The 14,440-nt window shown below is 48.3% G+C and overlaps 3 protein-coding genes across 3 annotated transcripts; 2 read left to right on the forward strand and 1 right to left on the reverse strand.

Annotated features, from left to right (window-relative positions):
- The first annotated feature begins 786 nt into the window (after window positions 1-786).
- DEU56DRAFT_556152 (uncharacterized protein) lies at window positions 787-3,718 on the forward strand. Its single transcript, XM_041346791.1, has 11 exons — window positions 787-998; window positions 1,050-1,113; window positions 1,167-1,378; window positions 1,434-1,619; window positions 1,674-1,804; window positions 1,858-1,989; window positions 2,048-2,371; window positions 2,426-2,557; window positions 2,614-2,900; window positions 2,954-2,992; window positions 3,047-3,718. The coding sequence occupies exons 2-11, from the start codon at window positions 1,075-1,077 to the stop codon at window positions 3,569-3,571; spliced, it is 2,007 nt and encodes a 668-aa protein (XP_041204903.1). The 5' UTR covers window positions 787-998; window positions 1,050-1,074; the 3' UTR covers window positions 3,572-3,718.
- Window positions 3,719-5,083: 1,365 nt separating this feature from the next.
- DEU56DRAFT_822902 (uncharacterized protein) lies at window positions 5,084-7,046 on the forward strand. Its single transcript, XM_041354174.1, has 7 exons — window positions 5,084-5,214; window positions 5,266-5,391; window positions 5,446-5,784; window positions 5,835-5,966; window positions 6,019-6,332; window positions 6,382-6,420; window positions 6,476-7,046. Exons 2-7 carry the CDS (start codon window positions 5,304-5,306, stop codon window positions 6,896-6,898), a joined length of 1,335 nt encoding a protein of 444 aa, XP_041204904.1. The 5' UTR covers window positions 5,084-5,214; window positions 5,266-5,303; the 3' UTR covers window positions 6,899-7,046.
- Window positions 7,047-11,954: 4,908 nt separating this feature from the next.
- On the reverse strand, window positions 11,955-12,702 carry DEU56DRAFT_743137 (uncharacterized protein; the record flags this gene model as incomplete). The annotated part of the gene is made up of 2 exons (XM_041348989.1): window positions 11,955-12,377; window positions 12,427-12,702. Coding segments are annotated over 2 exons (699 nt in total), but the record flags the coding sequence as incomplete, so codon positions are not given.
- Between the last annotated feature and the right edge of the window lie 1,738 nt (window positions 12,703-14,440).

Here is a 14,440-nt window from a genome sequence, read left to right on the forward strand (position 1 = left end):
CAGCCGCGGTCCTGAGTCAACATTCAACGTTCCATATTGATCTCTGGCTTGTGCTCATTGAACTTTTCGAGCCAGATGAGGGAGTCCGGCCCCGGGGCGATGCACATGCCCTATCACAACGTTCCATTCTGCTCCACCGGCCGACTTTTTGCATATTTGTGCCTCGGCTGGATCCTGCGCATATTATGCCTCGAGGCCTCATCACTGGTGGTAATTTCAAAAACTGTTCAATCCACACAATCGACACTATTTTCTGATGAATACCGCGGCCACCGCACTGCTTCTCCACCCTGGCAGTGTCTAGGCTACTGCATGATATACTGCTGTTTTGTCTCTTGCATGTGATGATCCACCACATGTACCTTTTGGTGATGTTATCACGACAATGTCCCGTTACTCGTCAGTGGATCTCGAAGTTTTTCCAATTCTAAATTGCTTTCTGACCGCACAGATATAGTGCTGCTTCAGAACTTGAACCAAGGAATATAACACGAAACTGTCGGACGGTTCTATTCGGGTGGTGGGTCTCCTATTTTAAAACATATTATTCTCGCGCTTATCGAGTACATACGCGGTCTTTACAGAGTCGGCGCTTAGTTTTGAACACAGCTCCGTTCCATCAGGCAGCCCACATGCATTCTGCACTGCAGATGCGTTTCACCGTAGTGACCGACCAACTCTCATGTCATGCATCAAGCGCGCACACGTTCTATGTAGCTGCTCATTCCCACGGAATATTATCTCGAACATTTTTTCAACTGTTCGATACGCTCCCCCGATGACGCGCGGGTTCCGAGCGACTGCATAACCTGGTTCTATGGTAAGAAATGAGGGACTCTGGACTGCTGATCTACTCGCCGATCATTGGATTTGCAAAAGAGTGCGGCAGAATGTCTTTCAAATGCAAACAACCTATAGCTATACACCCTGCTCAGCCATGGGCGTCAAGCATAATAGAGGTACGTTACGAGAAAAAAATCAAATGGACGGTACCTTTTGTTCGGAAATATGTTAACTATATAGCCTCTTCTCTGATCGCATAGTTTCAGTGATCGAGCAGCGTGCTCACCTGCAATGTTCTCAACAATGGTATCGTCACCTTTTAAATTCAAGGTATATCCACTTGCATATTTGCGCTCCTTAGGCGATGCTGAGAACACCGACAGGCGTTCTTCACCCGTCATACTTTTCCATTATTGGCAACCATGGTCACACAGTCCCTTATTCTCGGTTTTGGATGGGGCTTTATGGGCGCCCTCTGGTATTACCAGTACATGGCCCTCCCGGATTGGACAGTCAAATTAATTCTCGAATACCCAACGACCATGACTTTGGTGGTATCTCTAATCTCCACTGTATTGTCTGTGATCACGACAAGGTCGGTTGAATTTCCGCGAGACCGCAACGGCATGTCCTGACCTCATGTTTCCCAGCCTGCTCGCATTCTCGATGAAGGAGGCTCTGAGGCATGACTTAGCAAAGGGCATCTCGCTGTTCGGGCTCCGCGCTGCAATTGCGCTGACGAAACCGACTTGGATTATCTGCAGAGATAAGAGACACTGGAAGTACGTTTTGCTCACAGGCACCGTCTTCGCGATGATGACTTTTCTGAATTCCTGGTAAATATGCGAAGCCTTGGCTTTTTCAAATACTTATCTGGAATTTCCCTGCAGTTGGAACACGCTGCTCTTGCCAACGCTGATCGAGTGGTCAGTCACACTATCAGGAACTGAACTGGACATTAGCAACAGTGCCTTTAACGATATACTGAGTGCGCTTTTGTTAAACAATTCAGCTCAATCTAGTTCGTGCAGTTTGTGTTATCATTTTTGGTCTCATCATTCTTGTTTTACGCAGCATATACCAAGGCATTCGAAACGTTGGATATTACTGCCCTCTTCAGTGGCGCTTCTGCCGCAAGTTATGATGCCGGTGTGCGCACAAGCAGTATCTTTAATTATAATGGAGTCTCGTACAGCGAGTCGACAAGTGTGTGAGACTTCAATTCCATGTATTGTTGAAAGCTCATCGCAGCACATTTGACTAGATGGTCTTCTCCCTGCTGTGAATGATTCTGATTACAGCGGCTCTCCTGTTGCCCAGACCGCAGTTGGACTTGCTTTTACCAGTGGTTTCGTGCCAATCAATACAACAATTGACTTAGGTCGCCACCGTTTTGGTTCCCCTCCCCAGGGTCTCGGAAAGAACTATACCGTGACCCAGCAAGGCCTCACTGCAGAGGTCAACTGCCAAGAGCGGAACATTTCTGTATACTCTTATAGCGCCAATTCGAATAACTTCTCAGTTTCATTTCCCACTGGAGACAGCATCGGCTTGACGATGTGGGAAGTGGTAACAGAGTGTCCAAATGGCAAGCAAAATTATTTCTGGAATTTTGAGAAGAATATCACATCTTACACTACAGGAAACAGCTCTATGTTATACTCGACCTTTGCAAACGCGACTACTCTTGACATGAACCCCGATACTGAGGGCTTTCTTCCAACAGTCGTGTGTCCGCAGCCAGGCGCTCCAGGTTTCAGCCCGTACACGTTCGGTAAGCGAACGAGCCCGCCCGTTCACTATGTACTCACCAATTCAACCTTCTGAAAGATATTCTAATGGCAGGCCGTGCTAAATATGCGTTCCTGCCTACAACGGTCTGCGAGGTCGTACTGTACGTGACGACAGTGGACGTCACATATGATCAAGGAATTGTTTCGGCAGCGGTAACTGATCGTCGTCCTTTCGAAGACTCGAACATGGCCCTCACTGAGTTCATTGCGAGTGCGATCATGTACCAAGCAGAGAACAATCAAGGCTTCCAGGCCAATGTTATCGGGGACTACTTGACTGCTTACGTTGATAGCAACTCAACGGATGCCATTTTCCGTCAAATGGTAAGAAAACTAGTTACTGCTGTGCTTGGATGCAAATAATTCATTGACTACAGGAAGACTATTGGCGCGGGGTGGTAGAATTCAGTGGCACAGTAAGTTGCAATCACTTCTTCTGGCGAAGACGCTGATGGCTTTGTCTCTGGTAGTTTTTGAGATCTGGTTTCTCTGCCACCGGCGGTCTTCCCTGGACAGAAATACCTTCCCACATGTCTGTTGTCACGAATGGCACCATGTTCGTTAACACGTATGGCTGGGAAGAAGGGCGTCCCATCTACCTGTTCCTGTTTGTGATCTTCACGCTCATTTGGCTGGTAACTGTCATTGCCGCTGGATTCAGCTTGAGGAAAGAACTGCAACATCCGCGGGGAGGCGGTGTCATGTTTGACTACTGCGACCCCATTCACCTCATCACGGCTGCTGCGGCTGGTGGGCTAGAAGGGAAGCTCTATGGTCTTGAGCACCCTGATTGTTTGAAGAGGAATGAGGAGATTGAGATTCGGTATGTGGAAGAGGGGATTAGCCAGCAGGGAAGGATGGTCAAGAAACGGCTAGAGGTGGTATCTCGTCCTGAACTGCAGCCTACCATGCAGATGCCGGTGCCGGAACCGCACCATAATACCTTGCAGATACAGGTGCCGGATTTACGTCGATGGCACAGTAACTTCATATAGCGAGGATGCATGATGGATTTCATTACATAGTCGGCCGGCGGCAGGAACATGGCTGGATCCGAAATACTGCTTCGATGACAGCGTCTGTACCGATTCATCGAGCTGCATGTTCCTTATTCATACTCAGATATACCGTCTCGTAGTCACACAGGGTGGTTTCTATCGGACCCTAGCCTTCCGATAATGTGATCTTCGCGTTCCAGCCTGAACGGTAATGAAATACATACCGCCCGCTCAACCGATTAAGCATCAATACTGTGGGAAAGTGGCCTGACATCAAACCACGGTCATCCCAAGTCATGGCATGTACATGCCCCTCTAGCCTAATGCATTGAAGATTCTCTTTAACTCGCATGCCCCCCCACGCCTTGGAGCTCGTAGGATGTTCTATCACCGCGCGCTGAGGGTGCTGCTGAGGGATGCAGTTTCCTTACAAGTATGGGAAATTAAGCGTCTTTCTCCCAAGTCTGCCATGACACTTGAATCTTCGAAGGATCTATGGCGCTAAAATTTAGTTTCTTAGCAAAGAAAACTGGGCAGGTAAGTCATTTTCTTCGTGTGTTGCTTTCGTGGATTAATGAATATAAACCCTTAAGTAGCAGAGTTCAATCGGTCAAGGGAAAGTTTAGACCTCATTCGTACCTTCAATCTGGAGTAGTATTTAGTCTGTGTAAGCACGTTGATGTGGCACAGACATATGCTAAGTCCATTTCCAGTGGGTTCTATCGCCCAGTTTGCCTTAGAGTTCCCGAGGGCAAGTTGTCTTGGGCGAACCAAGATTTTAAATGACGCGATGTGTCTATGTCTACTTACCATTGGTAATGGAGAGTGCGTTACCGATCATCCTCATTATGTGGATCCTGCACAGTTCCGCTCAAACTTCTGCTTCTATAGTTCAGGCTGTGTCAAGCGGTCGTGGCGTGCATGCAGCAAGGTCCATGCTCCGTCAAGTATATATTTCCGAGTCCCAGCATCGATTCTGCATCAATCCCTGCTCCTGCGATGTATCATATCCCCGTCAACTTTGTGCGCCTGACAACTGTCATCGGTAGCCAGATTATTATCTTGGCATTTGGATACGGATTCCTTGGTGCAGTTGCCTACTTTGAGTACCTTGCGCCAGTCGATCCAGTCTGCGAGTTAATGAGGAGTTATTCTGGAGAGTTGACAATGATTGTCACATTAACGGCAACTGTACTATCAGTCTCCAACGCTACGTATGTATACCTTTTGCTCTTTTCGACTGATTAATTAGTGACATGATTTTTTTTCTGTCAGTCTTTTCACGGTGTCAGTCAAGGAGGCACTGAGACATCGCATGTGGCAGCCCATTTCTCTAATTCACCTGAGCACTGGTGTCGCTTTATCACAGGGCTCTCATATTCTGAAACGTCGGCATGTAGGATTGACCATCTTGACGTTGTTCGTCTTTGGGACGCTAAAGCTCTTAACGGCCGGGTGCGTCTTCTCTGAAAGCATTGTCGAGATCCTCTCATTTGATTGGAATCACAGGTGGACAACTCTCTTGACACCGACCTATTTCCAGTGGCCAGTACAGTTTATTGGGTCCGAACTTGACATTACTGGAAACGCATTTTCCACCTTGCTCCACGAAGAATTCTTGCGAAATGGTCTCGCTGACAGTGTGTGTCTCCACTTTCTTTGATGAGATGGTCGTAAATGGGACAACAAAGTCCAGGACAATGCTTTCGAAATTCTCGACATTGGCGGAATGCTCAGTGGAGTCGCTGCTGCTGGATTCTCCTTCGGTCTTCCTGGAACATTCAATTTCAATGGTGCAAAATATAACATATCTACTCGTAGGTCCAGCCCCTCAGGTCACTCGAAACTTTTTTGCGATGCTGTGTAACTAGAGGGGGTCGTGCCTACCATTGAGGAGTTTTCCGGCTCGGATGGAATTCCGGATTCTAATAATACTCGTCTCGGGTTTTCTGGTGGAAATGTCACGGTCAACACCAAAGCCATACCTGGATCGCACACCAGCGTGTCTATTCCTCAGGGCTTCAGCAGGAACTATTCCATGTGGCAGCAAGGGTTAACAGCCAATGTCAGCTGCCGGGCTATTGACTCGAATCAAACGCAGTACGTATGGAACACAAACAACTCCTACATTATCTATGCCAACGCAGCTGCTTCGAACAACTCCATCACTGGTCTCCGTTTGTGGAATATCAGTGCAAACTGTGGTCCCAGTGAGTTAAGATCTTGGATATCTTGTCTCAAGTTCACGTACAGTTCCTAGATACGCTTACGACGTACGAATACGTGACCATGGTGGATGCAAACGGAAACGCGAGCTCGTCAGGGAGTGGCTTTCTTCCTTCCATTGTCTGTCCGGGACCTATGAATATGAATCAAACTCATACAAACTTCAGTAAGCCATTGAAATATGCCATTGTAATTGTTAACTGAATCTGTCCCTGTAGCAATTTTCTCACAAGGATTTTACAAGTATCAGTTCCTTAAAGCTAGTGTGTGCGATGTGGTCCCCCTGTTGACCACAGTCCGTGCCAATTATTCCAATGACTTGATTTCTTCCGAGGTCATTTCGTCCACCCCATTCCAGACAGAGAATGTCCAGCTACTGTCATTCATCGCTGGAGTTGCCAGGTTTCAGTCGATCAACTCGCAGGGGCTTATGAGTAGCGCAATCGGGGATACCCTTTACTCCATCTATTCCTCGACTACAATCGGATCCATTAATGACAATCTCAATGACACGGTGGTTTACCTCGAGCTCGTAAGTTTCATATCATATTGTCGTGATCCACCTCTTATAACTTTCTTAGGAGGATTACTGGCGTGGTGTTGTTGAGTTCTCATCCACGGTGAGATTGCTAGTCCTCTCAATATAGTCCAAATTGACCTGTCATTACTTCACAGTTCCTTCGCTCTGGGTTCATGGCCGTGGGCAGCTTCCCCGATAACGTCATCCCGAACAACATTTCTTCTCAAGTCAATGGGACCATGTTCATATCGACGATAGGCTGGACTCGCTGGGCTAAGAAATCACCAACATATCTGCTCGCTACACTCCCACTCACCACTATCACCATCCTTACATTCGCCTGCGCGTTGTACAGTATTAGGGAGGCATGGAAAGACCGAAGGTCTGGTCACTACCACAGGACCACCTTTGACGCATCAAACACTATTCATCTCGTTATGGCATCCGCTTCTGGGGAGCTCACACTCGCTGGTTTCGATAAGCAAGGGATTATCGTCAATGAGGATACGAAAATTATCCTTGATGAGTCCGAGCATGCCAAAAAGAAGTTTGTGCCAGCAGTGAAGGAGATGGCATGATTTTTAGCCATATCACGGCATGGTAATTTCTGTTCTCCTTAGTCTTGTTTGATATTTGTAGGGCACGATTCGAACTGCAGTGGTAAAGGTGATTATTTCGGGTTTTGGCGACACATTATGAATGTAATTTTGGACGAACAAACTAGGGACTGGTGATCGTCGTCCTAAACGCATGTTGAAGTGGTGCATCCACGACTGCCTGTGTATCGCGAGCAAGGCAAGGGTGCTACGCTACGACAAAGCTGATTGGCTAACTTCATGCATTCCGCACGGAGTGCTGCCTTCGATGCGATGATGTGACTCCTCTGTAATGCTCGTGAATGTGCAATCTTTGAACAATATGCAAACGTGGTACAAGTGCGTTGAGCATGTGATGATGAATGGGGACAGCCTGAGTCACGTAAGTTGAACAGCAGGCACAAATAATAAGCTTGCTTGTTTTAACTTTTCGCAGAGACTCCAACACCGGCCTCGAGCTCTCAAAGCTGCTGTAATTCATTAAAAGTCACTCTAAAGTATTCCCGCCGGCTTTACCATCCGGGAGTCATTGCCTGACAGCCTCCGCTCGTTATTACCACATCACGCTGGACTGGCATGTTGACCACGCGCTAGGTGCTATTGTTGTTTCATCTATCATCAACGTTATGCTGTATTCCTTGGGGTAAAGAATAATCGAGCTTTCCTTACATAGTTATTAGTGATAGCGCACACCCATTTCTCAGGATCATTCACTTGAATTGGTCTAGTGGTGGTTCAACGAGGCTGTACGTATAATCAACTTTCGGAGTGTTTTCTGTGGCAATATTGATATTATTTGTGTCTAGGCAAATAATGATAATGCAAGCCGAATTAAACAGCAATTCCAGGCTCGATGGGGGCCAGCTGTTCTATTGACTTGTACTGTAGTGAGCCCAATGGAACACTCCAAGCCTCCTCCATACATGTGGTGTTACGAGATCTCGCTACAATTCTTCCATTTATTCATAGCCTCGTCGTGGTTTAGGCTATGAAATGAGGTAATCTCACCATGAACTTGTCACGATGCAGGCAAGGGCCCCGAAACTTTGGAGTTAGCACTCCGTCAAATTGATCCTATTTCTATCCGAGCACCGTGATTGATTCTGCACTACCCACCCTGTACGATGTTTCGATTGCCCATCAGCTTTCTGCGTCTCACCGCCATTATCAGTAGTCAGGCTATTATCCTGGCATTTGGGTACGGATTCCTTGGTGCAGTTCTCTATTACGATTACCTCTCTCCACCCGATGAAGTTGGCAACTTATGGAGGCATTACCCTGGAGAGTTGACGATGGTTATCACATTGATAGCAACAGTGCTTTCAGTGATTACCGCTACGTATGTATACCCTTTCAATTTCTATAACTTACTATTCAGAGAGAGATGACATCCCTCTAGTCTGTTCACGATTTCAATCAAGGATGCACTAAGGCATCGGATGTCGCGGCCCATCTCTCTCGTTCAGCTAAGCGCGGGTGTCGCTTTGACAAAGGGCTCGACGATCTTGAGACCTGAATACTTGGGACTGACTACCCTGACACTGTTCGTCTTTGGGGTGCTCAGACTCTTGACAGCTGGGTAAGTCGTCTCTGGGAGCATCGTACTATTTCAGTGGTCTTATTTAAGTGCGGATATAGGTGGACAACCCTCCTGACACCAACCTACTTCCTATGGCCAATACAGATGCATGGATCCGAACTTGACATTACTGGAAGCGCATTTTCTGCCTTGCTTGCCGAAGAATACCAAAAGCAGGGTCTCACTGACAGTGTGTATCCCTATCTTTTGTTTTGTCCCGTTACTCATACGACGGACAACCCAAGTCCAGGACAATGCTTTCGAAGTTCTCGACATTGGCGGAATGCTAAGTGGAGTCTCTGCTGCAGGATATACCTATGGTCTTCCTGGGACATTCAATTTCAATGGCGCAAAATACAATGTATCCACTCGTACGTCCAATCGCTCAGGTCACTTGAAACTGCTTTTTGATTATGTGTAAACAGAGGGAGTCGTGCCTACCATCGAGGATTTTTCTGGCTCGGATGGAGTTCCCGGCGCTAATGGTACTCGTCTTGGGTTTTCTGGTGGAAATGTCACGGTCAACACAGAAGCCGTGTCGGGAGAACACACCAGCGTGCATATTCCTCAAGGCTTTAGCAGGAACTATTCCATGTCGCAGCAAGGGTTAACAGCCAATGTCACCTGCCGGGCCATTGAATCGAGTCAAATGCAGTACGTTTGGAACACAAACGACTCCCAAATTATCTACGCCAATGCAGCTGCTTCGAACAACTCCGTCACTGGTCTCCGTTTGTGGAATATCAGTGCAACCTGTGCTACCAGTGAGTTTGGATCTTTGGTATCTTGTCTCAAGTTCACTGACAGATCCTAGATTTGCCGACGACGCAGGAATATGTGACCATGGTGGACGCAAGCGGAAATGCGAGCCTGTCGGGGAGTGGCTTTCTCCCATCCGTTGTGTGCCCAGGGCTTAGGGATATGAACAACACTTATACAAACTTCAGTGAGCCATTGGAATATGTCTTCGTAGTCATTGACTAACTCTGTTCTTGTAGCGATTTTTTCACAAGGGTTTTACAAATATAGGTTCCTTGATGCAAGCGTGTGCGATGTGGTCCCCCTGTTGACCACAGTCCGCGTCAATTATTCCAAAGACTTAATTTCTTCCGAGGTCATCTCGTCCACCCCTTTCCAACTAGAAAATAGCAATCTACTGTTCTTCATTGCTGGAGTTGTTAGGTTTCAGTCGATCAACTCGCAAGGGCTTTTGAGTAGCGCAATCGGAGATACCTTGTACTCCATCTATTCCTCAACAACTAACACATCTATCGACGATAATCTCGGAGATAAAACGCAGGTTTACAAGGAGCTTGTGAGTTTCCTGTCGCAACGTCCTTACTGATCTTCAACTTGAGTCTTTCTTAGGAGGAATATTGGCGTGGCGTCGTGGAGTTTTCTGCCACAGTGAGGTTTCCACCTCCTTCAATCCAATCCAAATTGACTTGGCTTCGATTTGTAGTTCCTTCGCTCCGGTTTTATGGTCGTGGGTAGCTTCCCGGATGATACCATCCCACCCTACCTCTCTTCCCCAGTCAATGGAACCATGTACATATCGACAATAGGTTGGACCAAGCGGTCGGCGACATATCTTCTCGCTATCCTTCCCATCACCATTATCACTATTCTCACATTCGCCTGCGCTTTGTATAGTCATTTGCAGGCTCAGATTGAGAACGGTCGCTATAGGACCACCTTCGACGTGTCAAACACCCTTCATCTCATTATGGCATCCGCCGCTGGGACTCTCGCACTTGAAGATTTTGGGAAGAAAGGGATTATCGACAACGAGGGCGTGAAGGTGCAGCTGAAGGAGTCCAAGGGCGATGATGGTGTGATGAAGAGGTTTGTGGTAGCTGATTCTTCGGATTCGGTGTGATCGAAGGAGAATCTCGTATTATATCAGGTACCATCGCGCTGTGGCAGTTGTCTGTTTTTACCCATAACCCATTCTTACTCTTGTCTAGTGTATGTAGGGCCTCGAGGAAAATGTAAACTCGATGTACGACACCCTATCGAAATATGCGATTGAATTCTGCTGGTTTCTTATGTCAGTCAAACTGAACACACGGTCATGCCTTCAAGCAGTGGTATGTCATTCTTGATCTTATTTATGGCGCACGTGGCCTAAGCAGACCGTGTAGCCCAACTTATCTGGTTGGCAGCCCAGGCCCAGATTTTGTATCATTTTGCAGCGCCCGATTCGGAAACGTTAATTTCCGTGCGCTTCACCAATGGAACCGAAACTTTGAGGGATCCGAGATGAAAATATGCAGTGATGAAGCACATGGCCAGCACAAGCATGCGGTAAGTGGGATAAAAAGAAAGCCTGTGTAAGGTGAAGGGGCTAAGATGACGAGCTCGGATAGAGCTCGTATAGGCTAAACGTAGTGCTACTGAGAGGCGCAGAACGCTGCTTGTGCAGAGAATGGGATTTTTTACGCTAAAACGTGAGGAAAAGGAGAAACGAATCAGCGGTGTGTTATGCTGCTAATTCGGGTTTTTGTGTGGGAAGGTCTGGCTTTGCCAGACCGACGCAGCGACGCGCCGGGTTTGTGCTCGAAACGAGGCTCCCGAGAATAAGAGGATTTTGGAGATAAAAATCGATCTCGGGAAGGAAGAACAAAAACAGACCTTCTGAGCGAGTTCTGATCTAGGCCGTGTGCAGACCTCGGGCCTGAAGGAGACAAAAGTCCAGACCAACCTAGAGCGCAGCTCACAACAAGACGAGTCTCCTTCGGAGACCGACCACACACATAGAGCTGAGCGAAAAAGATGCATTGCACGATGAGAACAAGAGCGCACAAGTAGCAGACAAATGGCCTAAGTTAAGTGTAACGTGGAGAGGGATGATTAAGATGAAGCGGCCGAACGTGGAAGATGATGATGTTGAGCAAAGGTATTCATGAGCGAGTCTAATTCAGTAAAACGTTGCGGATTGTAAGATGCTGATACGAAAAGTGGCAAGATGGTCTCGATACGACGCCAGTAATCTAGAAAGGATCTGGAATTCCAACGACCTTGAGTTGCGACAATGTCTGGATGTATGCCCCCCAACAAGAGCTCAGTAGCTCCGCCTATGCGAAACGCGTGACCTGGTAGAGCTGGGAATCCTTGCGCCTCCCAAATCTCACTGCACCGCCTCATGAAGACTGGCTTGGCGAGTGGCACCCAACCGGTGGTTGAGGTGTCTTGGTAGGAAAAAAGGGGAGCAAATGAGGGGATGGATGTGTTGACGGAAAGGTGAAGTTCCAAAGCGACGATTGGGCAAGTTCGATGGTTGCGTGCCGTGACAGAAATGTCCGCGCCAACTTCCTTGGTGGTCTTTGTCCAAGGTATGGGGAAGGAGACGGATCGGGTGGAATCCGCTGCAGTATTGAAGTTGAGCGGCAGTATGGAGCGTGACACGTGTTTAAGAGGATTGAATAGCCCCAGGCTAGGGATGAGCAGTTCACCCAAACGGCAGCAGGACCAGAAGGCTACCATGGCAACGGCACCGACAGCGCAGTCAAGGTGGGACGCAGGATCTAGATTGTCGAACAGAATGGATAAAGCTTCTATGGTCACGGGAGGACGTTTTGCACGATGAGAGGACGGAGGAACCATCTTAGAGAAGCCTCTGCGAGTGTGATGCAATAAGGAAGCTGAAGGCCAAGGTGCGCCGTTGATAATGTGCCAGAATTGTAAGCCGCATAGCCAATTGTTAAGAGTCTTTGCAGACGCGGAGCCGGCATGCGCCGCTGCGAATTGAGCAACAAGAACCTCTGAAGCGGGCATGCGATCGTGTTCTGGGACGTTGATTGAATCGCAAAATTGCGTGAAACGCAGGAGCCCAGCTCCATAATTACTGCGCGTGTCTTGATCAAGGGAACGGATCATGACCTAAAGATGCATTAGGATGTATAGAAGAGAAGGACGCGGGATGGCGTACGTGAAAGAGACGATATAAAGAATGATCAGGGAATCTGCGTTCAAGATCGGCTTGCCACTCAAGACCTGCCGGAGTGGACCATATAAGGAGTCTGTCGCTAGCGAGGACAGGTGGACGATGAGAAGAAGGAGCGATAGAAGAACCAGGGCGAAAACGTGATGTACGTGGGCGAGAGGTTTGTAATGATTGCGCGACAGATTCTCGTAGGACGGAGGGTGTGGAGGCGATGCCTGCCCAAAATTCGTCTGCAGAAGCGCGGACATCAACACCCTCCATGAATTCACGATAGAGATCACTCTCTTGCATGGGAGAAGAAACGATGAATGGGTTTGGGAATGGAGGGAGGTGAAGGTAAACGAAGGTGCGAGGGAGGATATATACCTCGCGACACTGGATCCGCCAGGTTGATCAGAGTGTTTACGTAGATCAAGGATAAAGAGACACACGATTCGCGTAGTAGTTCCTCGGAACGTTGAATGCACAGGTTGATTTGGAAATTGGAGCTCCTGCCTTTCTGGAAGGCAGCAATAACACCTTGGTTATCGCTGCGAATGAGGATGTCGGCGTCCGTGATGCCTTTTGAGTGGATAAGGCGAACCGCTAACTCAACTGCTACTGCCTCAAGCCAGCCGATATCGCGGGATGGACCTCGCCATTTAGGCGTGGTGGACCATGCGTCCCAGTGTTCGTTCCACACGATGCCTATGCCTGTTGTGGTGGAGGCGTCAACCCAAATTCCATAATCGTGAGTGGGAGGACGCGGAGATAGAGGAATGGGTGTGGGATCCGAACGTAAGAGTTCTAACCACCATTTGAGATCAGAGACGGCGGATTTGCGGAGCCAACGAGGGGCGTGTTCGTCTGGATAAGCGGCTATGGCTTTATAAACACTGGAAAGGTATGAACGCCCATGAGGATATACAAATGTGGCGTGAGTGAGGCATCCAGAGACGCGCTGGAGTTCGCGAAGAGAGACGCGAGCGTGTTCAAAGAGGGCAATAAAGTCTGACAGGCGAGAGATGTATTTTCGCCGCTTTCGTTCGACGAGAACGACAGTTCTGTCGGGGACGCTCCAAAAGAAGCCCACGTACTCTCCGTCGTCCTTGAACGGTTGACCTTTGGACTCGTGCCATGGAATGTTGGCTTCTGCGACGAGAGACTTGGCACTGGATAGATCATAGTCGTAGTAGTGGACTTGGCCGTTTGAGAGACCGTAGAATATGCCGTGAGACGTGGGGAAACGCCAGATGTAGACGTCATCAACCCATTTGCTGGTGGGTTTGATGTCGAGAGCGTGCCAGATGTCCACTGTTGCGTCCGCAACTTCGCCTTGCAAACCAGTGGCAGATGAGAGTCCGAATGGGATATTATGATCAATATAAAGTTTACCGTCGTGATAGACAATGAGGTAAGCTTTGTGCATTGGGAGGCACGGGATGCTGCGATACGCTGCCTCGATGTCCAAGGTAGCGAATTGCGCACCTGGAGGTGCGTCGCGGATCTGCGATGGATGTTGAGTATGGATGTGAGACAGTGGTGTGCACCGAAAATGCGACTCTCTTGACTGTGCCTTCGAACGCGCAATGAAACAGGTGAACCTGAGACACGACACGCAAAGTGCATCCAGCCAGAGGAAAGACGCGAGAAAGTGGTGCGAGAGAGAAGGGTAAAACGTACTATGTCCGCAAATTCGGCCGCGGTACCCCACGTCGTGGGATATTCGCTAGAATCAATTCCATCATTGATGGAATGGCCTGCAGAGCCCCGGTAGGATAGATTACGACAAACTCTATACTTGTCTGGTTCTCCGTCGATGCCTGCTTTAACAACGACCTGGAGAGGAGAGGAACGAAAGTGTCCAATCTTGTTGAAGAGCTCCTCGTGCGTATACGTCCCCGAGAAGCGATTTTTGGAGAGCTCGTCTGCGACGTATTCGTCGCAGACTGTTTTGAACATGTCGGCACCAGGGAGATTATTGGGAGTGTAAGTGGAAGTGAGGGGATCGAGGTTGCCG

This window comes from Suillus clintonianus, assembly GCF_016758775.1.
Source record: "Suillus clintonianus strain FC179 chromosome Unknown DEU56scaffold_80, whole genome shotgun sequence".
Classification (NCBI taxonomy): domain Eukaryota; kingdom Fungi; phylum Basidiomycota; class Agaricomycetes; order Boletales; family Suillaceae; genus Suillus; species Suillus clintonianus.